At 45.4% G+C, this 22,801-nt stretch overlaps 1 protein-coding gene across 1 annotated transcript in view; it reads right to left on the reverse strand.

The window, feature by feature from the left end:
• Positions 1–21,914, reverse strand: part of ALOX5 (arachidonate 5-lipoxygenase) — a gene marked incomplete at its 5' end in the record, with an annotated part of 39,869 nt that extends 17,955 nt beyond the window's left edge. The window contains 3 exon segments of the mRNA XM_034776985.1: positions 11,550–11,672; positions 19,377–19,458; positions 21,716–21,914. Of these exon segments, the coding sequence (XP_034632876.1) occupies positions 11,550–11,672; positions 19,377–19,458; positions 21,716–21,914 (404 nt within the window).
• Positions 21,915–22,801: the final 887 nt, after the last annotated feature.

The raw sequence follows: 22,801 nt of genomic DNA on the forward strand, positions 1-22,801 counted from the left end.
AGCAAGTTTCTTCACAGTGCTCCATCAATAAGCCTCAGCCTTAGAGCAGGAGGGGAGGGAGTTCAGCTCCTGTGCAAATCCAAGAGTCACCCTGGGGTGTTTTCGCCTTCCTCTGCAGCATGGGGCATGGGTCACTTGCAGGTTTAAACTAGTGTAAATGGTGGAGTCTCTGTAAGACCTTAAACCATGGACTTCAGTAATCCAGCCAGACGTTAGGGGGCTATTGCAGGAGTGGATGGGTGCGGTTCTGTGGCCTGCGATGGGCAGGAGGTCAGACTAGATGATCACGATGGTCCCTTCTGGCCTGAAAATCTCTCAGCCTATGAGTTTAAGGTCAGAAAGCTCCACCAGATCGTCTGGCCTGATCTGTATCCCACCGGCCGCTAGCACCACCCAGCACCCGCACACAAAACCCAGCAAGTGACATTAGTGCTAATTGTAGGGGCGGCGTATGATGTGGCCAGCTGTCTTCTGGGGAGTGGACTAAGGGTGGAGTTTTCAAACACGCCTACGTGATTTAGGCACCTAACTCCCTTTGAAAATCCTACTTGTTCTACGTAGGTCTCAGCATCAAAATCTCATGCTTCTGGATGCAAGATTATTATTGCAGGAGCTATGGAGGATTTTCCCCTTGTGCCTATTACTGCAAAACCAGGATGTGTTTGTTTTATTGTTACCTTCCTTCACTCCCCCCCTACATTCCTCTCTTCCATTGCATTCTGACTGACTTGTAGACAGTCAGCTCTCTGTCCCCTGTCTTTACAACGGTGTTACTGCAGCAGAAATATGTTCATTTGTTTTGCCTTCATCTGTAACAGGTATGTGCCATGGACAGAGGCAGGATACTGCACTCAGTGGACCAACAGTCCAAACAAGAGCCACATCCAAAACCTACACCAGGAAAATCTAATCTCGGAGTGGTAGAAGAGGGAATGATGTCAATGGGTGTAATCTAGTAGGGTTTTAGCGAACTAGCTGATAATACATCATGTGGGAAGCCAGGCCAGTAGATACCATTTCTCAGTCTGGCGCTGACATTAATAACTGGCTAACAGAGAGGCCGAAGAAGTTATAATAAACGGCAACATGAATTCATAAAACAGTAAGGGTGGGATGCTTTGAGAACTCTCTATGTTATTCAGTCAGTGGGATAATGTGATGCTCTATTTAATTAAATGAAAATCTCAAGAACCAAATAATCTGATTTAAGAAATAGTCTGAACACTGGCCTGGAAGTCAGACACTCCCCAGTTCTAATCCCAGCTCAGACACAGGCTTCCTCTATAGCTTTGGTCAAGTCACTTCACCGCTCGGTACCTCAGTTTTCCCTCCTATAAATAGAGATAATCCGATTGATTTACCCCAGGGGCTTAAAGTTAGTGAAGTGCTATGCACATGCAAAGCTTTAGTATTATTAAAAAGAAATCACTTCTTTCAACTGAAAGGTGAGGAGTGGGCTGGACTGGAGGAGGGCTTTGTCCTGACACTGGGGCTGGAATGGAGGAGTGGCTTTGTGCTGACACTGACAATTTGTTGAGTAGAAACTGACCAGCAACACTAAGGTGAACCAGGCAATGAGCAAGGGATGTCTGCGGAGACTACCTGAGGATCTGAAGTAACAGCTTGTTGGAAAGTGGCCAGAAGAGTGAATTCATTGTCAGTTGAGGCAGATTTATGCCCCTTGACTAGGACAGCACTAGACACAGCCAGGGAGGGCAAAAGGCTGGAGTGGCAGGAAGAAATAGTTTGCAAAATGGCCCCCAGAAAGTGATGGCAGCAAATGAGGGAAAAAAATAAAAGGTGTTTGGCTGCACTGAGAGGGGAATTTATCCATGAATCCAGGGAGATAAGATGCTAAACAGGGTCAGGTGTGAAATCATCCATTTGTTTCTGGGTACCAAGATTATAACAGAAGAAGTAACAAGAGGTACCTGAGTGGTGCACTAAGAGCGAAAGCTGGTGGATCTGTGTAGCCGGAAAAGAAGGTGATTTACAGGACATCTGATCCTAGTTTATAGGGATCAGAAAGGATCATACAAGGACCAAGAGAAGGCCCTTCTCTGAGCATCAAGAAGGGAGACTAAAGCATGGACATGATTTTACGCTAAGGCGAGATAACAGGAAGGGCTGCTTCCCCCAGAGGGTCATTGGCTGTTGGATGAGTCTCAGGAAGAAGCAAGAAGTGAGCAGAATTATAAGTGAATTTACAGACCCTACTTGGGAGCTGCTTGTCCAGTTTAAATTTCCTGTCCAGCCAGACCCAGCAGGTTCTAAAGCCCTAACTAGCAAGTTAACAAAGCACTTACCTTTACAAAGCTAAATATGCAGAAAATCATTTCAAACCCTACCTGCGATGCCAGTTTTGGCTGGACATATTCCTGGAGGTGTCATTACATGACACAATCTTTAAAGATTAATCTTTAATTCCTGGAGACTCCAGGACAATCCTAGAGGGTTGGCAACCCTAACCAAACTGCAGCTGCCTCTGGGGTAGAACACTGTTGCTTTTTAACAGTGCACAGCAACCACACACAACACAATAGTTTAGTTTAAGATAGGAAGTGCAGAATATCATACTGCTTGAAACCGTAGAAGGAGAAGAGGGAGTGAGAATGTAAATCCCCAGATGGAAACATGACACCAGGATTAACTCCCATATACTTGCAAGATGTGCCGTGGGATCTTTAGATTCCATAGATGCTTTTGTATGAGACATAAAATAGAAGGCAAAAGACAGCACCTCTAGCAGCAGTGTCTCCTTCTGGAGCATCAGACCAGTACAGATGCTGAAGGAACTGTACTACCTCCAGAATTAATACCTCCCTTCATAATTTTTTTCTGGCATTGTAGGTCTCCCACCCAGGTACTGACCTGTCTTGATCCTGCTTAGATTGGGAGAGGCCAACATGGAGGTGGCACGGTTGTTGGGGAGCTAAATAAACCAGCCCTATAGAGACATTAAAGCACATTTTTTTCAGAAGTGGCCATTGATTTTGGGTACCCAGCTTGAGATCCTTGGGCCGGATTTTTCCGAAGGGTTGAGCACCCATGTCTCCAGTTGAAGCCAGTGGGAGCTACAGGTGTTCAAAACCTCTGAGACTCAAGTCCAAAGCACCTTAGGTTAGACATTCACAAAGGGGGGCACCCAAAATTCAAGGCCACTTTGGAACCCTGGTTGCATGCGACCCCAATATACTGACTGGACAAACCCATGTCGGAATCTAAGAATGAAGCTGGGATTCTCTCCATCACTGTAAAGTCTTCTTCTCACACCTGGGTTCTTACAAAGTTATACACGTCACTCCTAATGATGCCAACAGGAGTAACAAACTCGAATCCTGAGGCAGCAGGAGGAGAGTATATAATTCAGAGAATTGAAAAGGAAATGATTGGTCTCTGCAGATTCAAAACTAACACGAGAATCCCAACTGCAGAAACAGTTATTTCCAGCTGCCTACTTACACTGATGCAACTTGCAATCATTGCGTAATAGACGGCAACCTCCTCCTCTGCAATTCCTGGCTTTAGTCTAGAGCATGAGATTACGTGCCCCTTTGCTCTGCTACAGGGAGAGACACGCATGCAACCATGCCCAGCTGTTTAAAAGCCAGTTCACTAGAAAGGAAACCACAATGCTTCCTCTTTTTGAACAACTTCCCCCCCAGGAACTCAGAACAAAACTCTTCTCTCCATTGGCAATCGGGGCACTGCATAGGAGTGAGGTAGATGTGGCTGGGAATTGTTTGCAATATGGTATCTTCACATGCAGGTTGCTGGCCCAGCACAGCCATACACTCTGGGACTCTGGCACAGAGTTCAGGGTGAGCTTTGGGGTTTGCCGGACATCCACACCTTCTAGATTAGTCACCCTGTGCTCCGAACGCCTGCTTACACGTGACTTTCCTCAGTAACCTCCTGAGATTGAGTTCAGTTTTAAATGTTCCATGTGATGGCGCTTACACCATTCCGCCTGGGAGACTATTCCATAGTTAGAACATTTTCCCTTGGCTCATGTTCACCCCATTCCTCCCAGTTATATTCTGTGCTTACAAACACCCTTCACTGCCTTTCTCTACAACACAGACCCTCACCTGAATGCTAACCCTGCCATGGGTTTTCCAGTTCTGGGTCCCAGCCACTTCCAGAGACAGGCATCCCAGCCCCACAGCACTGATTTTATTTCTTCCATAATAAAACTGCTTCTCAATTTCCTTTCCTTGCATGTGTCTGACGTATCACATCGCTTCTGGAGAACAGCTGCCTTAAAGATTTAGGTTCCTAAGAAGTGGGGGTAACCCATTGGAGATGCTAACTTTCCCCACTCTTCTAAATGCTCTGTGTAATTCTTTTCACTATTATCAAGATATCTGGTAACATGCTGCAAATACCACAGCTGGCTTTCACATGTGGCTGCTCTTACTATGTCACCAAAGGGCCCTGCAATGTAGTCCCTTGAGGTTGGGGAGCAGGCATCTTGCACTAGCATATCGGTAGCATCTCCTTGAGAATATGTGCTTTAAAAGCTTGTAAATAACACTGCTCTACAGCCAAAATGCTTCTGAAATAAATGTAGTCAAACTTTACTAATTCTGGGTCACTGAGAACGAAAATGATGCTTAAAATTGTTGATTGGCTCTAGTTTTCAAGATATGCTATTGGGTCACTAGATATGACCCTTGACTTGGGATCCCTGATGGCGGAGGATAAGTGAGTTCTAAAGGGAAGGGATCTCAATTTAAACCAGAAATGACTAAAATACATCTTTGACTGGATCTATGAATAAATCTATGACTGGGTTTGGACAGTACTTGCTTTTTAGGCAAAACAATGAATGATGCAATCTGAAGCTGGTATTGCGTCATACATGATATGAATTGCATCATGTTATTCCTAGAAGTCATGGATGATGCAATCATAATGAAGCTTACATCACTCTGCTGAACAAATTGCCCTATATCAGCTCTAGAAATCATACAGTGTCGTGTTCTCTTATTTGTCAGTGTTTGATTTTACAAAGGGACACATTTCTGTTTAGCCAAAGTGAGCAGGGATGCCTCGTTCTTGTGTGAACAGTGCAGATAACTTCTGCTATGTTTGTGGTGAAGTGACTTTTGCATCACAAAAGCGCAGTATAACCACTATGGTAAAGAAAGCCTATCACCTTTATTTTGGCTGCAAAATTGGAGATCGGGACAAGAGGTGGGCCCCACACATATGTTGCAACACTTGTGCAACAAATCTTCGCCAGTGGTTGAACAGGAAAAGGAAATCTATGCCTTTTGCAGTGCCAATGATTTGGAGAGAACCAACAGATCATACCAGCAATTGTTACTTCTGCATGGTGCCTCCAGTTGGGAAAGGTGTGTCAAAGAAGAAAAAGTGGACTGTGCATTATCCAAACATTCCATCAGCTATACGCCCAGTACCCCACGGAGAAGGACTGCCGGTTCCTGATGCACCAGAATCATTCTCACTTGAGTCAGACGAGGAAGAGGAAGAGGATGAAACTTCTGGTCCTGAACCATCAATGTCACAGGACCCACATTTTCTCCCATCCTCCTCCTCTGAACCACACCTCATAACACAAGGTGAACTGAATGACCTTGTCAGGGATTTGGAACTACCCAAGAGTAAGGCAGAGCTGTTGGGCTCCAGACTACAGCAGTGGAATCTCCTGGCAGGTGATGTTAGGGTTTCCATGTTCCGTGACCGTCAGAAAGATCTTGTCCCATTTTTCTTTATGGAAGGTGATCTTGTAGCCTGCAACAACATCGATGGTGTGATGGCAGCCCTCAACATTGTTCACAATCCAGATGAGTGGGGACTGTTCATTGATTCATCGAAGACGAGTCTTAAAGCTGTTTTACTGCATAATGGCAATGTTTTGCCATCAATTCCAGTTGGTCATGCAGTCCATATGAAGGAAACCTATGACAACATGAAACAACTTTTGAGGTGCATAAACTATGACCAACATCAGTGGCAGCTTTGTGGCGATTTGAAGGTTGTTGCTCTCTTGCTCGGTCTGCAGACTGGATACACAAAGTACGGCTGTTTTCTCTGCGAATGGGATAGTCGTGCAAGAGATTCCCACTACATCAAGAAAGATTGGCCACTCCGACAGTCATTGGAGCCTGGGAGGAAAAGTGTTCAGCATCCACCACTTGTTGAATCAAGGAAGATTTTGTTACCACCCTTACACATCAAGCGGGGTCTGATGAAGAACTTTGTCAAGGCCATTGACAAAACACAAGCAGCTTTCAAGTACCTCCGTGGAAAATTTCCAAAGTTATGTGAAGCTAAGATAAAGGAAGGTGTCTTTGTTGATCCTCAGATTCATGAACTTCTTCGAGATGATGCATTTGACCATGCACTGCGTGGCAAAGAAAAGACGGCATGGAAAGCCTTCCAGTTAGGGGCAATAAATTTTCTCGGAAACAACAAGGTTGTTGGTGGAAAACGTCCTCAAGGCATACAAAAGCCTTGGTTGCAACATGTCACTAAAGATACATTTTTTGCACTCTCATCTAGATTTTTGTCCACCGAACTGCGGAGCAGTGAGCGACGAGCACGGCGAGCGATTTCACCAGGACATTGCAACAATGGAGAAACGCTATCAGGGCAAATGGAGCCCATCAATGCTTGCAGACTATTGCTGGACAGTGACAAGAGATGCTCCATTTAATGAATACAAGAGACAAGCCAAGAAGCGCCGAGTAGACACTGAATAGGACTAAACTATGTACATAAGAGTTTTTGGCCTTTTGTTTCATAATAAATTTTATTTATATAACCCTTCTGCTGATTTTTAAAGTGTTACATAAACAGGACAGGTGAAATATTATCATGTAAAGCAACCATAACCACATGAAAAGACCTAGATTTACAATTTATGATTAAAACTCTACTATCTACACAATATACATAGACATAAAATGTAAAAACTTAAATATCTTAGAAACAGTAGCCAATCAGTTGTTTTAATTGTCATATTTGAATTCAGCACATCAAAATACATAATAAATATTTTTTATTTTATCTCTGAAGCAGACGACTTCTCAAAAATTGTAGACCAGTGTAACTTGTGCAACAGTTAAGGGAATTGGCACAGATCTAATAATAATAGAATAAGGAACATGTTCCTGGATGAGGGCTGGCTCTGTAATGCCTCTTTAGGGGATCCTCCTCAATGCCTTCGTGAGCATGCACAGCCAGTGTCTGGACTGAGGGAGTAGCCTCAGGAGCTTTCACCAGTTTCTCTTGCATGGATCTCTTCCTGTGGGGTTGCCCCCACTTTGTTCTAAGCCCATGTTGTGACTGTATAACACTGAGTTGCCTGTTCTATGCCAGGCACTGCTCCTTGAAGAGCAAGCGAACGTCACAATACCATCCTTCCTGCATGCTTCTCGGAGCACCATAGTTACAAATATGCATGGAGCCTCCTCCTTGGCTTCCCATTGGACTGGGAAGGTGAGCCACAGAGCTGACCTGGGCAAAATGTTTGCAAGTAACCCTGAAACCAGAAAAGGCTTGCGTGGTTTCATCACAAACGCTGAACTCAGCCCTGGTTTGCTTGTAGCTCTGCTAGAGATCATTCAAAGAGCTTCCGAACCAGCCTCAGGCTGCAAAATGTGTCACTTCCCTTGGCTCCAATGCAAAACCAGGGGCAGGGAACTGTTTTCACTAAGCGTCATGAGCTAAACCCAGGCGGTATGAATCCTACACCACCACCAGTCTGCACAGACTGGAACAGTCAACTTTCACACGGTCTGGTAAAGCATCAATGATTTGCACATTTCAGCCACCAGATCCAATGATCTGATGAATCCCATACCCCACCCTATAAAATCCTGGCCTTGGAACCCTGGTTTTACAGTCCCCAAAGCTCTACCACCTGAGCTAAAGGAGAACTCCCCTAGCTGTCAGCAGTAACAGGTCCCTTCCCCTAACTTTGGACCGGGCACTAGAGCAGAGTATTGCATACTGCTACTCATGTTACTAAGGACACAGAGAAAGCCAGTGGCAGATCTGAGCACAGAGTTTCTGGGGTGAATTCCTGATACCACTGAAGATCCCCACCCCCTTTCCTCTAACTACAGAACACAGTCCCCCTCAAGAAAAGAATTCAGGAGTCCTGACACCCAGTACTCTGCTCTAACTACCAGAGAGTGTCTCTTAAGCAAAATATTCAGTGCTTAAGTGACTTCACTAAGTGAAAGCCCCTGGAACTTGGGCTCCTAGGGACTGCACTTACAAGGATATTTAGGTGCCTGAACATTCTGCTTTGCACCTAGTGGGATTTATGTAAGCACCTAAATGGGTTAGGCACCTAAGTCCAATTGATTCAAAGGGAGTTAGGCACTTCTAAAAATCCCACTAGGCTTAGGCTTTAAAAAAACACCTCCAGGATTCTCCAGTAGTACTGATCTACAGTACTTTAGAATATTTTGGACACTATCACTGCTTATTTTACATCTTTACCCCCTATGTCCTGGCAGTTTCAAATTGTATTTCTCTTCCCTTCTTGTCCTAACGAGTTGAGCCATTTTGTTGTGCACTGCTCAGCTACTGCTGCATTCTATCCCAGAGGCAGCTGCATTTCAGTGGTGGGTGAAACGATTCTTGTATCTAGTTTGTAAACTGCTTTTTGAGATCCTGCAGGCTGGTTGGTGCTATATAAATGTAAGATGATATTGTAAAGAGGCCATTTCCCCTCCTGCATGATGAAATAGTGGCATTTGAAGTTTGATAGAGCAGTTACTGATTCCACATCAGGCCCGCCTATGGGACCAAATGAGGAACTCAGAAAGGGATACATTGCACAACACCTTAAGACCTGAAGAAGGGCTGTGGGTGGGTTTGAAAGCTTGTTGCTCTCCCCAACAGAAGTTGGTCCACTAACAGACATTACCTCACGCACCCTGTCTCTCTAAACACCTTATGTCACTGACAATAAATTAAAGGATTGTTCTTTAGAAACCCAATAAATATATAGAGAGAAATAATGCAACTAACAACTTGACAACTGCTTGCAGAGTTATGCTCGACACAAACAGATCCATGTCTCTGGAAGTCAAATTCATTGACAAATCTGGCCTTTATGGAGAAATGAAACTCAATAATCTGTTCAGCATTTACAGTCTGTTGGCAACAACTGCAGACTTCAGTTACACTTCTGCTTTTAGAAAGACAAAGCCTATCAAAGCAAAGGTTAAGAGGCGATTTGATCACAGCCTCTAAGTACCTACATGGGAAATATTTGCGGTAAGAGGACTCTTTAATCTAGCAGGCAAAGGCATAGCCAGAAGTTACAGGCTCAAGACAAGAGCAGGAATTCTCTGGCCTGTGTTATACAGGAGGTCAGAATATGATCTCTATGGTCCCCCTTCTGGCCTTACCAATCAAGGAATCTATGAAACAGTTAGCGCTCCTGGTATCTATAAATCATAAAACTTCCTTTGCTTAACTTTCCTTCCCTTTTTCCCTTACCAAGGAGTTGCGCCCCTTCCCCCACCCCCTTTGTCATTAATAAGAATATGGGGGCACTGGATTAAAAATAAAGGAAATGCTATCTCATAAAACCCCCTCTCTCGTGTTGAGGGATTTTCAAAGCGGACTAAGGGAGTCAGGCACCCAAATCTGGGCACCTAATTCCCTTAAGCATCTTTGAAAATCCCTAACGTATTCCTTGTAAGGATCCACAGGGCCTGGGCCCAGGCCTGCAGGCCGCTGCTGCATCTACACCCCACCCTCCCCCGCACCCCAATGGCTCAACTAATTGGAGAACTGGTAGACCTAAGACCTTAAGCACCACTAAAGGTACCACCCACAGGGACCTGATTGGGCCGGATACACTGTTTAAGCCAGAAGAGACATAAGGAGTTGTCTGCACAACAGCGTGGCTCCCAGCTTGCTGCTGCTACAAACCTGCCATATGCTATTCTATGCTACCTGACCTGACCTGCTCCTGGTTTCTGTCTTATTCCTGTTCCCTGCGCCTGGTCTCCAACTCTGGCTCCAATCCTTGGCTTGACTCTCTGACTCCGACTCTAGCTTTGACCCTTGGTTTGACTCCTGCTCCATCCAGTCAGGTTGACCATCCAATTCCCAGTTGTGACATTCCTCAAATAGTCTCACTGAAACAAATGGGACTATGTGACTAGTAGGGTACTATGCACAGTGAGTAGAGGTATCAGAATCTGGCCCTTAAGCAGAATAGGTATTTACTAACTGAGAGCATCAGTCAAAGGGGAAACATTGGACTATGATCTGTAACATCAACTTAATCACATGCTGTAACACCCAGATGTCTCTCCTGCTGTCATGACCAAGCCATAAGAGGGGGTGCATTAGTCAGCTATTCGTTCATGCCTTGAGTACACTGGGTAGCATAAGATGGAAGGCTAAGTGCCTGCAGCTGCTGGAGAAGGGTCCCAATAGGGAGCTCATTGCTATATGGAGTCCGGCTCCTTCTCTTCAAGCGCTATATTTGCATTTCAAAAAAAGTTTTAAAACATTCAGTGTCCATCCACTATGAAAAATCCTTCCTAGCAGAAGGAAAAGTAGCAGGGAGAAGAAAAAGAGAAATGCCACTGTGGGACCAGGTGTGGCTGAGGGGGATGGATGCTCTCTCGCGCTCCCACCCACCAATTTAACAATAGTAGAATTCTATGTAATGCGATGTGCGAAGGCATTTTCCTCTTGTTTTGGTGGTGAATGCCAAACACGCATTGCTGTGAGTTGGGGCATGGCTGTGACATCATAAAGAAGGCCCAATGAGATCATGGCTTGGGACAATCCAGGTGCTCAGCTGGACTCTGGGAAATAATAGTCCTTAGTTTGGATCAAGTCATGTTGGCTGACATTAATGATGTCTGGTTCCTCTAATGGGCAACAGCACAGCTTTTAAAACAGCATTTTAAAACATTAAGATACCTAGTCCAGCCCCTGGTGGATAGGACAGGCTTATTCTCAGTGAGGGCTGTCCATTAGCTGGTGACTGTCTCATTCCCCCTGTACTAAGAGTTTCATGGGATCTTTAATGCTGATGAATGGTCATGACCATGTTTCATGAGTGATGTGAGAGATGCAGAGGTTGGTGGGTTGGCTGGAGATTTCACTAACCCACAGACAAGTTATGTTTAATTGTGGGTTATCCCATCAAAAGGTATTGTACACTGCATGCCCAGTCTTTGCTCAGCAGACATTCCCTGTACCTTGGTTTGTCACCAATCTCTCTTTTGCTCCCCTGTGATCCCCAAAGCACGATTTAGTGTCATGCCTGAAACTTTTCCAGCTCAAAGCTCCAAATGTTTCAAATTTTGAAATGAAAAAAAAAAAAAAAAGACAAATTTGGGGGGAAGGTGTGCAGTATCTTCCCCATTTATTGACCAACCATAAAACCACTTCCAAATTTTCAAACTTCAATAGCCCAATGAAATTTCTAGTTTTTAAATTTAAAAGAAGGGAAACATCTTGAACAAAATACAATTTCACACATGTCCCCCACTCCCAGCTTTTCTGATCAGAAATTCTACAGAAACACATACGCTTTCGAGTAGTTCAGAACGAAATCGACTCCCTTCTCACTGTCAAACTGGATGTCGCGAGGCAAGTCACTGTGACAATTCGCATCGATGCTTAAAGGAAAGCCGGGATGCCATTCCTTCCATCTGAGAAAGGGAAGAGGGAAAAAAGGAAAGGGAGTGGTGTCAACCATGTAAACAGCACAGCATAGTATCTTTAATGTCATTGTTATTAATTATTTGTATTACTATAAGGATAAAAGAGCTACTATGCTAGGTTGGATGATGGTCCATCTTGCCCAGTATCCTGTCTTCAACACTGGCCAGCACCAGCACTTTAGGGGAATTGCACAGAACAGGGCAATCATGGAGTGATCCATCTCTGTCTTCTCCTCCCAGCTTCTGGTATTCAGGGGTTTATGGTCACTCAGAGCATGGGGTTGACTAATAGCCATTGATAGACTTATTCTCCATGAACTAATCCAGTTCTTTTTTGAACCCACTTACACTTTTGGCCACCACAACTTCATATTACCTCCATGTTGCTGCACATAACAAAATTCATGAGGGTGAGGCTGAGGGGTTTGGAGTGTGGGAGGGTGGGGCCAGCGATGGGGGGCTCAGGGCTGGGGCAGAGGGTTGGGGTGTGTGGGAGTGGTGAGGGCTCCGGCTGGGGGTGTGGGCTCTGTGGTGCGGCCAGAGATGAGGAGTTTGGGGTGAAGGCTGCCCTGGGGCTACAGCAGGGAGAGAGGACTCTCCCATCTCTCTCTCCCCACAGCAGCACCGGGGCTGGGGGAGGAGGAAGCGCCTCTCCCCACTGTGGCAGCTCTGGGGCTAGGGCCATTGGATAATAGCCTCTGCCCTGGCCGTGACAAGTCTAGGGCTGGAGGAGAGCATCTCTCCCTGCCTCTCCCTGATGCGGCAGCTCCGGGGTTGGAGCCACATGATAGGCACCTCTTCCCTGGCTGTGGCAGGTCCGGGCCGGGGCTGTGGCAGGTCCGGGCCGGGGTGCCTCTCCTCCAGCCGCAGTAGGTCCAGGGCTGGGCTGGATCCGTGGGATAGGTGCTTTTCCCAAGGCCGTGGCAGGGCTGGGCTGGGGCTAAGGAAGGGGCGCCTCTCCCCCAACTGCAATAGGTCCGGGACTGGGCTGAGGTTGGCGGAAAGAGGTACCTCTCCCTGCTGTGGCAGTTCTGGGGCTGGGGGAGAGGCATCTCTCCCTGCCGCAGCCCTGAGCAACTGTGCGGTACTTAATAGGCTGCTGCACAGCTTAGAGGGAACTTAGGGTCAGACCTAATTTATACCCCATCATTGTACATGTATACTTGGAATGATTTTTTCCACTGTGCATTACTTTGCACTTATCACCATTGAATTTCATCTGCCCTTTTGTTACCCAGTCACCCAGTTTGGTGAGATTCCCTCTGATTCCCTCCGAGTCTGCTTTGGACTTAACTATTTCGAATAATTTTGTGTCATCTGCCAACTTTACCACTTCATTGCTCATCCCCTTTTCCCTTAATGAATATGTTGAACAGCACAGGTCCTTATACAGATCTGTGGGGGACCCTGCTATTTACCTCTCTCCGTTCTGAAAACTGACCATTTATTCCTATCATTTCTTTCCTGTCTTTTAATCAGTTAATAATCCCTGAGAGGACCTCCCATCTTGTCCTATGATTACTTACTTTCCTTAAGAGTCTTTGGTGAGAGACCTTGTCAAAGGCTTTCTGAAAATCTAAGTACACTATATCCACTGGATCACCCTTGTCCACATGCTTGTTCACTACCTCAAAGAATTCTAATAGATTGGTGAGGGATGATTTCCCTTTGCAAAAGGCATGTTGACTCTTCCCCAACCTATTGTGTTCATCTATGTGTCTGATCATTCTATTCTTTACTATAGTTTCAACCAGTTTGCCTGGTACCGAAGTCAGGCTTACTGGCCTGTAATTGCCAGGATCACCTCTGGAGCCTTTTAAAAAAATTGGCATCACATTAGCTATCCTCCAGTTATCTGGTACAGAAGCTGATTTGAATGATAGGTTACATACCAGTTAGTAGTTCTGCAATTTCATATTTGAGTTCCTTCAGAACTCTTGGGGGAATACCATCTGGTCCTGGTGACTGATTACTGTTTAGTTTATTAATGTGTTCCAAAACCTCTTCTATTGACATATCAATTTGGGACAGTTCCTCAGATCTGTCACTCCAAAAGAATAGCTCTGATGTGATTATTTCCCCCACATCCTCTGCAGTGAAGACCGATGCAAATAATTCATTTAGCTCCTCTGCAATGGCCTTGTCTTCCTGAGAGCTCCTTTAACCATTTTGTTGTCTAGTGGCCCTGCTGACTGTTTGGGAGGCTTCTGGCTTCAATTTTACTCTGAGGTTATACATCTTTAGCAAGTTGCTTCTCAAATTCTTTCTTGGCCTGCCTTTTATACTTGTACATTTTACTTGACAGAGTTTGTGCTCCTTCCTATTTTCCCCATTAGGATTTGAGTTGCAAATTTTAAAGGATGCCTTTTTGCCTCCATTACTCTTCTGTTTAGCCATGGTGGCATTCTTTCAGTCCTCCTGTGGTGTTTGTTTTTTTATTTGGGGTATATATGTAGTCTGAGACTTTATTATGGTGTTTTTAAGTAGTCTCCAGGCTGCTTGTAGGTATTTTACCCTTGTCACTGAGCTTTTTAATCTCTAGCTAATCAGCATCCTCATTTTTGTGTAGCTCCCCTTTGTGAAGTTAACTGTTACTGTGGTGAGTGTTTTTCGTATTTCTTCCCCCTCCCTGCCCCCCCGAGGAAGTTAAATTTAATTACATTATGGTCGCTATTACCAACAGGTTCAGCTATATTCACATCTTGGAAGAGATCCAGTATGCCATTTAAGACTAAATCAAGAATTGCCTCTCCCCTTGTGGGTTCCAGGACTAGCAGCTCCAAGAAGCAGTCATTAATGGTGATCTGATTCTCCACAGCTTTGCACCTTGTGTAGTCATTGACCTCTGTGTGCAGTGAGTGTCAAAGGCTATGAAATGAGTAATGTGTTTACACCACTTTGCACAGGTGTAAATGGCCATGCCTGGCAATGCGGAATCAGACCTTCAGTGTGTGTGTGTAAATAAAGCACGTTTGGTTCCTTCAGAATGAAAGGCATTGTTATAAATATGTCATTATCAGTATCCCTGATAAGTCTGCTAGAAATATCATTCACGGCACTGAGGCATATGGTTCACAGCAGTGAGCAATGCAACTAGAGAGAACATTGTCGGCTGTTTTGGGCAGGACCTATCTTTTTGTTCTGTGTTTGTACAGCGCCTAGCACAATGGGATCCTGGTCCTTGATTAGAGCTTCTAGGCGCTATGGTCTAAATGCATGGATGAGACGATGGCGTAGGGAGGAGGGATTTAGGTTGATTAGGAACTGTGGAAAATTTTGGGGCGGGAGTAGCTTATGCAGGAGGGATGGGCTCCACCTTAACCAAAACGGAACCAGACTGCTGGCATGTAGAACAAAAAGGTTGTGGAAAATTTTTAAAGAAGGGTTGGGTGAAAGCCAGCAGGTGTGGAAGACCCCCTCCCCTTTCCAGTGGTTAAAGACAGAGCTGATTAGACTCAGCTGAGATCCTTGTTTCTGTTCAGTGATTATTAGAACTGAAATCACTGATGAGCATGTTTCGGAGCTAAGAATCAGGCCCATAATGTATATATAGGGCCACAAACCAGAAGGCACTGAAATGCCCTTTGACTTCACTAGGAGCTGCAGTTGCATAGCACCTCTTAAGATTTGGTTCATAAGATATGGGTATGCAAGTATAACATATAGGACTCACTCACCCCACCCTCTCATACATCCAGCACTGTGATGGAACAGGCCAGCACACAGCAATGCAACACTATTTTATTAATAACAGAAACACACATTACAGATAAGGAAACACATGGAAAGGTGACATGCCTCAGAACTAGGATAAGTTCTCAGAAGTCCCTGCTGTCTCGTCCCATGCTCAGCCAATTAGACCACATTCCGCCTCTAGGCTGGAAATAAATAGTACTGTATCCAGCTAAAACTGCAGAAATCATTTAGTGGGATGTACATTTGGCTGGCATGCCTCACTCTTATGCAGAAAAAGGGTCATAAAGTTTCTAACAGCTTAAAGTGCTCAGGCTAAGTTTGTTCTCTTCCAAAAGGCAACACTACAGAGACGCAGAACCCCCTTAACAGCTTAGAAGAAAACTAACGCTACCTAAAGGAGGCACAATGCTGTGGTACTTTCTACTATACTAATGTTCTTACACTGTGCCCATTGTGTTGGAATCTGAGTGGGAAATTTTTATTTCAAACCAAAGGAAGGTGGTTTGCGAAGAAGGAAGAACAATAGAAAGCCTGTCAGATTGCCAGTCAGATGCAGATTGCATTGTTTGTTTTCTGTCCTGATAGAGCTGCCATTTCTACCTCTGAACCTTAAACAGCCATTACCCTTGAATTCCAAATGGCTTTATTTGCATTCCCTTTTGTGCATGTAAAGCTGGTCTTGTCCAGAACTTTTCCTCGGGAATTGTCCCGGTAGCTGCTCTTTCTATTCTGTTTCCCATCATTTCGAAGGAAGTCTCTGTCTCATTACAGACCAGTCAGCTTAACTTCTGTATCTGGAAAGATAACACCGCAATGGGGAGGGATAGCTCAGTGGTTTGAGCACTGGCCTGTTGAACCTAGGGATGTGAGTTCAATCCTTGAGGGGGCCACTTAGGGATCTAGGAGCAAAAATCAGTACTTGGTCCTGCTAGTGAAGGTAGGGGGCTGGACTTGATGACCTTTCAAGGTCTCTTCCAGTTCTAGGAGATAGGATATCTACATTAATTTAAAAAAATAATTAATCAATCAATTTGCAAACATTTAAAAAATAATAAGGTGATAAGTAACAGTCAGCATGGATTTGTCAAGAACAAATCACATCAAACCAACCTGATAGCTTTCTTTGACAGGGTAACAACCTTTGTGGATAAGGGGGAAGCGGTAGATGTGGTATATCTTGACTTTAATAAAGCTTTTGATATTGTCTTGCATGACCTTCTCATAAACAAACTAGGGAAATACAACCTAGATGGAGCTACTATAAGGTGGGTGCATAACTGGTTGGAAAACCCTTCCCAGAGAGTTTCGGTGGTTCACAGTCATGCTGGAAGGGTATAATGAGTGGGGTCCCGCAGGGATCAGTTCTGGGTCCGGTACTGTTCAATATCTTCATCAATGATTTAGATAATGGCATAGAGAGTACACTTATAAAGTTTGCGGAGGATACCAAGTTGGGAGGGGTTGCAAGTGCTTTGGAGGATAGGATTAAAATTCAAACTGATCTGGACAAACTGGAGAAATGGTCTGAAGTAAATAGAATGAAATTCAATAAGGACAAATGCAAAGTACTCCACTTAGGAAGGAAAAATCAGTTGCACACATACAAAATGGGAAATGACTGCCTAGGAAGGAGTACAGACACTCCCCAACTTACGCAAGGCGTTCCGTTCTGGAATGCCTTGCGTAACTCGAATTTTGCGTAAATCGGGAACGTATCTCCGACAATTACACCCCCCCCCAAAAAAACAAAAAAAAACAAAAAACAAAAAACAAAAAAAAGTTTCTAGCTTACGGAACTTACGGAACTTTTTTCATAAGTGCGGATTTGCGTAAGTCGGGTTTGTGTAACTGGGGAGCGTCTGTACTGCAGAAAGGGATCTGGAGGTTGTAGTGGACCACAAGCTAAATATGAGTCAACAGTGTAACACTGTTGCAAAACAAGCGAACATCATTCTGGGATGTATTAGCAGGAGTGTTGTAAGCAAGACATGAGAAGTAATTCTTCCGCTCTACTCCACACTGATTAGGCCTCAACTGGAGTACTGTGTCCAGTTCTGGGTGCCACATTTCAGGAAAGATGTGGACAAATTGGAGAAAATCCAGAGAAGAGCAACAAAAATGACTAAAGGACTAGAAAGCATGATCTATGAGGGAAGATTGAAAAAACTGGATTTGTTTAGTCTAAAAAAGAGAAGACTGAGAGGGGACATGATAACAGTTTCAAGTACATAAAAGGTTGTTACAAGGAGGAGGGAGAAAAATTGTTGTTCTTAACCTCTAAGGATAGAACAAGCTTAAATTGCAGCAAGGGAGGTTTAGGCTGGACATTAGGAAAAACTGCCTAACTGTCAGTGGTTAAGCACTGGAATGAATTGCCTCAATGAATTCAGTCTGGGTGAAATGTGTCATCTAGACAATATGGGCGAGTGAAGGGTTTTGTCTGCTCACAGAACTGGTATGGTATTTGCAGCATCCGGTCCAGCCTGACTGCACCATCCTTCCAGCCTGCTTTAACACTGACCTGAAGAGACCTGCTCCGGGAGTCAGAGGGACGTTCTGTCTCCATCCAGTGCTCGGCCACTCTGTGGAAGCTGCCAGCTTGTAACCCTTCTCCCCAGAGGAGTCAGGAGCAACAAGGGCCAGGTTCAATAGCTAGGGATTCCTCTCAATAATGCAAAACAGAACTGGCTTGAGCCCCCACCCTGTAATCCATGAAAACAACACACCATCCCTGGGCGCTGCTAAGAAGCAACACTTCCCCACTCACAAGCACGGAGCCTGTGTATAGCAAAAGAAAACTTCTATTAAAAGAGGAATTGGAACTAGTGTTAATCTGGGAAAACACCACAACCACCATTCAAAAGCACATTACCATAAGCAAACATCCACCCTACAGTACGTTGGGCAGCATCCTTTGCCTCAGTTTCCCACTTTGCATTGTGGAAGACCAACAAATGAATGTCCCTTTAACATGCCACTCCCCTTTCCATCTGCTGCTCCCCACTCTCAGCTGATTGGCTTTGGCCAGTGACAATCCAGAGTTCAGAGGTGCATTCACATGGATTCACCTCCCACCTCTGGAAGGAGGGGGGCATTGAGCAATGCCTCCACTGCTGCTGCTATCTGTGCCACTGCTCACCACTGCTGCTATTATCTCTGCTACCGCTGGCCACTTGCTGCAACTGTCCTCTCTGTCACTCATACCATTGCTGCTGTTCACTGCTCACCACCACTTCTGCAATGCCATGTTCTGAGGTTTCCCGCTTTAGCTCAGCTCTTAGTGATTTCACTGCCTAGAGGGGAACCTTGCTGTGGCTGCCTCTTCATTGTCTTTCACTGCAACACTGTCCCAATACCACTTCTACAGCTTAGCCCCAAAACATGCTCATCAGTGATTTCAGTTCTAATAATCACTGAACAGAAACAAAGATCTCAGCTGAGTCCAGTCAGCTCTGTCTTTAATCACTGGAAAGAGGAGTGGAGTCAAATGTCTAGGACTCTTTTAGGCAAAGTCCACACCAAGGGAAAAGTTTTCAACTAGCAACAATCATACCTCAGCTTAATCTCACTGGCTATGATACTGCACAAAACACCTATCATCCTCCCCACTTTAGCTCTCATTGGGATTTGGCATCCCCACCTCCCGTTTAGGTTTGGGTTAGGGTGACCCCCTCAATCAGGACAGGCTAAGTAGAGTTCTGCTGCCATTTACTCATACAATAAGGTAACAACATTTCATTACCCTAGACCAGCCACAACTGATCACTTGGGCAAAGAAACTCTGTGTGCTGAACACCTATGCAGAGTAGGCATGTCCATGCAAATGCAGTCTGCTCCTGAAGTCTTTCCCCCCCAGTTCACCTCTAGCTCATTCAGACCCTGTTTACAAACAGTCACCATGGTGATTTTGTGCCATGCACACTCACCTGCTAGGAATAGAACTAGGCCTCCCTGGGCAGCTGACATCACAAAGCAGGACTGTTAAAGGAAACTCACCGATACATTTTTTGCCGTTCTTCAAGTTCTTTGCGTCTGTGCTGCTTGAGGATCTGAGTCTTGTCATCCCGGTGCAGCTTTGCTGTGAACAAATGAAGAAGCAGTGCTATGAGGTTTCTTTACCCTTCACTGTCTAATCCTCCAGTTGGGTAATGGGACATAAGTGTCTGTCATTATCTGGGTTCTCCTGCTATGTGCTGTAGCAAATCAGCTGCAGTTCTCTCTTGTACTCAATTATAGCAGACAGTTTGCCCCCTGCCCAGTGAAATTCAATGGGTCTGAACAGCAAAAGGGTTATTTTCATTTTCAGAATTGCTACCCTGCAGAGTGTCTCGAAGAATAACTTCTACACATCAGACTACAGCAGAATATTCATCTGCTGTGCTAGGCCCCTCTGTACAGGAAGGAGGTTGGTTAAGGCTGAAGAGTGACAAGCAACTGAGGAAGAACCAGTGAGGAGAGTATGAGGCAGAGATTACAATCCAGGCCCCAGTGAGAGTTGAACCTGTGACCCCTGGATTCTGAGACCACCACATTAACCCCAAAGCTATGGAGCCAGGGCATAAGTCCCCTCAGTACAGGGTGGAGGTTGGTTAAGGTTGAGGAGCGACAAATGATCAAGGAAGATACAGCCTTGCTAAATCTTCTCTGCTGAAGAATGCTGACGCTAGAAAATGTCTTGACATCCCTCTCCTAGGTTCATACTCTCTGTTCTTACACTGCAAGAACAAGTGTTTCTTCCACGCCAAGTTCCATGCCGGTAGCTTCAGGATCAGAAGAAAGAGAGAGGCTTTCCAAAACTGATGGCTTGATGCTCTGAACATGTGGCCCTAAGAGACTTTCTTAGAAAGGATGGGGAACAGAAGAGAAAGAGCAGCTAACAGGACAACCCACAAGGAAAAGTGATGGACAAGACCCGACCCGCTTTACATACACAAAAGAGAATGCAAATAAAGCCATTAGGGATTTTCAGGAAATGTTTGTTTAAGGTTCAGAGGTAGAAATGGCAGATGGAACAGGGCTGATAGTAGACAATGCAGTCTGGTTAAGCTACTGGCAGGATCTTGCTAATGTTCTTTACTTCTTCACAAACTGAAATCCACACACCACCTTCCTCTCTTGAAAGCAAGGGTTGAAATAAAGCCATGGCAAGTTATGGAGAATCCCTCTCCTACCCCTCCGAATACCCCACAGGTGGAGAGATCAATGAGGGAGCCAGAAGCTGAGAAAAAAAGTTGGCACCTGACTATTAAGGGCCTTAACCACTGAAAAGCAAACTCCTTAGGGCTGCATGTCTAATTATGCAGCCAATGACCTGAATGCAGCAAAACTGGTTAAACCCTTGGTTCCCAACCCATATCTACTGGCACTAGATCAGCATTTTTAATGGTGCACACTATAGCATATTGCAGTAGTCAGACTTAATTGCCACAAAGGCACAGTTGTGAGTAACTGGATTATGTAGCCAATGAAGTGCCTGTCTTTGGCCACGGTACTGTATTGGCAGTGGGTAACCAGAGCCAGTTAAAATGCAGGGGTAGCACACAAGGGCTAGGGCACTTTTCTCAGCACAGCATCAACAGCTATCTCCGACACATTTCACACCATCAGCCTGTTTCTGGCTCTTGCAGGATGAAACACCTTAGTTGAATTCTACTTCCCAGCCAGCCCTAATGCTCTCTGAACTGGAATTTCATTCCAAGCTGCCCTTTCCTGGGTTTTAGAAAACGAGACAGTTTCCAGGTGGATAATACTGGGAAAACCGCTATATTTTAGAGTCTCAAGGTTAGGCAGCCAAGGGATGCTCGGCCAAGGACTAGAGAGGCTTTCCAGCAATGGATCAGCCGGCAAACTGAGCATTGAGGCCAGCCTGCAATTTAGGAACAGTGTACTGACCATCTCCACCGCTGGAAAAAAAATCTCCTTAGCACGTGTCCTCAAAGTAACCCAACTCGTTTCCCTGTGCAAGACCCAGTGGACAGTTCATAAACCAGCACTGAGATCACGGTCAGCCAGGAGCATATATCCCACAAGGGGTGTGGTAGGTTTGCAGGTGGGAGAGAAGGAACTGGAGTTGGAGAGAGGGTTTGGGTGCCTCTGGAAGGAGACGGAAAGATAGGGGGAGTCCTCATTGCTCTAGGGTCAGGGGCGAGCACAAGGAGGAGGAGCAGGGGCACGGGTCCCCCCAGTAATCAGCGGGGGCATAGATCTCCTCTGCCCCAGGGCTGGATAGATCCTCCAGCTCTGGGGCCACAACAAGGGCATAGAACATGCCCCCCCAAAAGCAGTGAAATTTAAATTCCTGAGCTAGGGGTTGGTAGTTCTCTCATGACGCTCACCTCTTCCATCTCGGAGGACAATCTCTTTATCTTCTGTAATCCATCTGTAACATGGGAATTCCAGATGGTCACCTACTGGCGTTTTCACAGTGATGTACCTGAGGTACCAGTCATCATGAACCCAGTACTTTCGCTTCTCAATTTTTAGCAGCTGGATTTCTCCCAGGTCTTCTGCCACAGTCACATCGTAGGAGTCGATCTGTGGAGAAGAAAAATGGTCTGTGACTGGCTGAACACACAGAAAGCACCCCAGCTCCAAATGGAACCTCTTGTTTGCAAAGGGGAAAAAATGAAGGGTTATTTTCAAACAGCAAATTAACAAATGGATGGGTAGGAGAATATCTAAGAACAAGCCATGCGCAGATATCCTAGAAATATGGAAAGAGTGAAATTTCTGTGTTGGGGACTTGATAATGCTTTGATTCATTTGTGATTTCTGAACAAATCTACTGCTAGTAAAAATATTTATAACTACTCCAATAGCATCCCAGAAAAGAATGGTCGGGAACCCAAAGTGGGTCACAACCCATTTTAAATGGGGTCACCAAGGCTGCCTTAGACTTGCTGGGATCCGGGGCCAAAGCCTGAGTCCGAGGGATTCAGCCCTGGATGACAGGGCTCAGGTGACAACCCTCCCACCCTGGGCTGAAGCCCCTATGCCCAGGTGGTGGGATTTGGGCGGGCTCAGGCTTTGGTCCCCCATCCTGGGGTTGTGTAGTAATTGTCAGAAGGGAGTCACTGTGCAATGAAGTTTGAGAACACCTGAGGTAGACTGATGAGATATATATCCCATCCTGGCTTTATAAGTGTTAAAGTGGGCCTGAGAGGCCAATTAACCCACCTGGCTGCACCGGGAGGGTGGGCCAGGCTAATTTAAAGATGAGTCCCAGCTGGGAGAGGAGGAGCTGGGTGGTTACTATAAAGGACCGAAGTCTAGAGCAGATGGGGGCTGTCAGGAGAAACTCTGCAGTCACTCTCTGGGATGAGAGAATAGAGAACTCAGGAGAAAGCCCAGGGAGAGAGTTGGACCTGAGATCCTTTCCTAGGTAGAGCTGTCTGGCAGGAGGCCAGGAGAGATATGGTGCA

The sequence above is a fragment of the Trachemys scripta genome, chromosome 7, assembly GCF_013100865.1.
Source record: "Trachemys scripta elegans isolate TJP31775 chromosome 7, CAS_Tse_1.0, whole genome shotgun sequence".
Classification (NCBI taxonomy): domain Eukaryota; kingdom Metazoa; phylum Chordata; order Testudines; family Emydidae; genus Trachemys; species Trachemys scripta.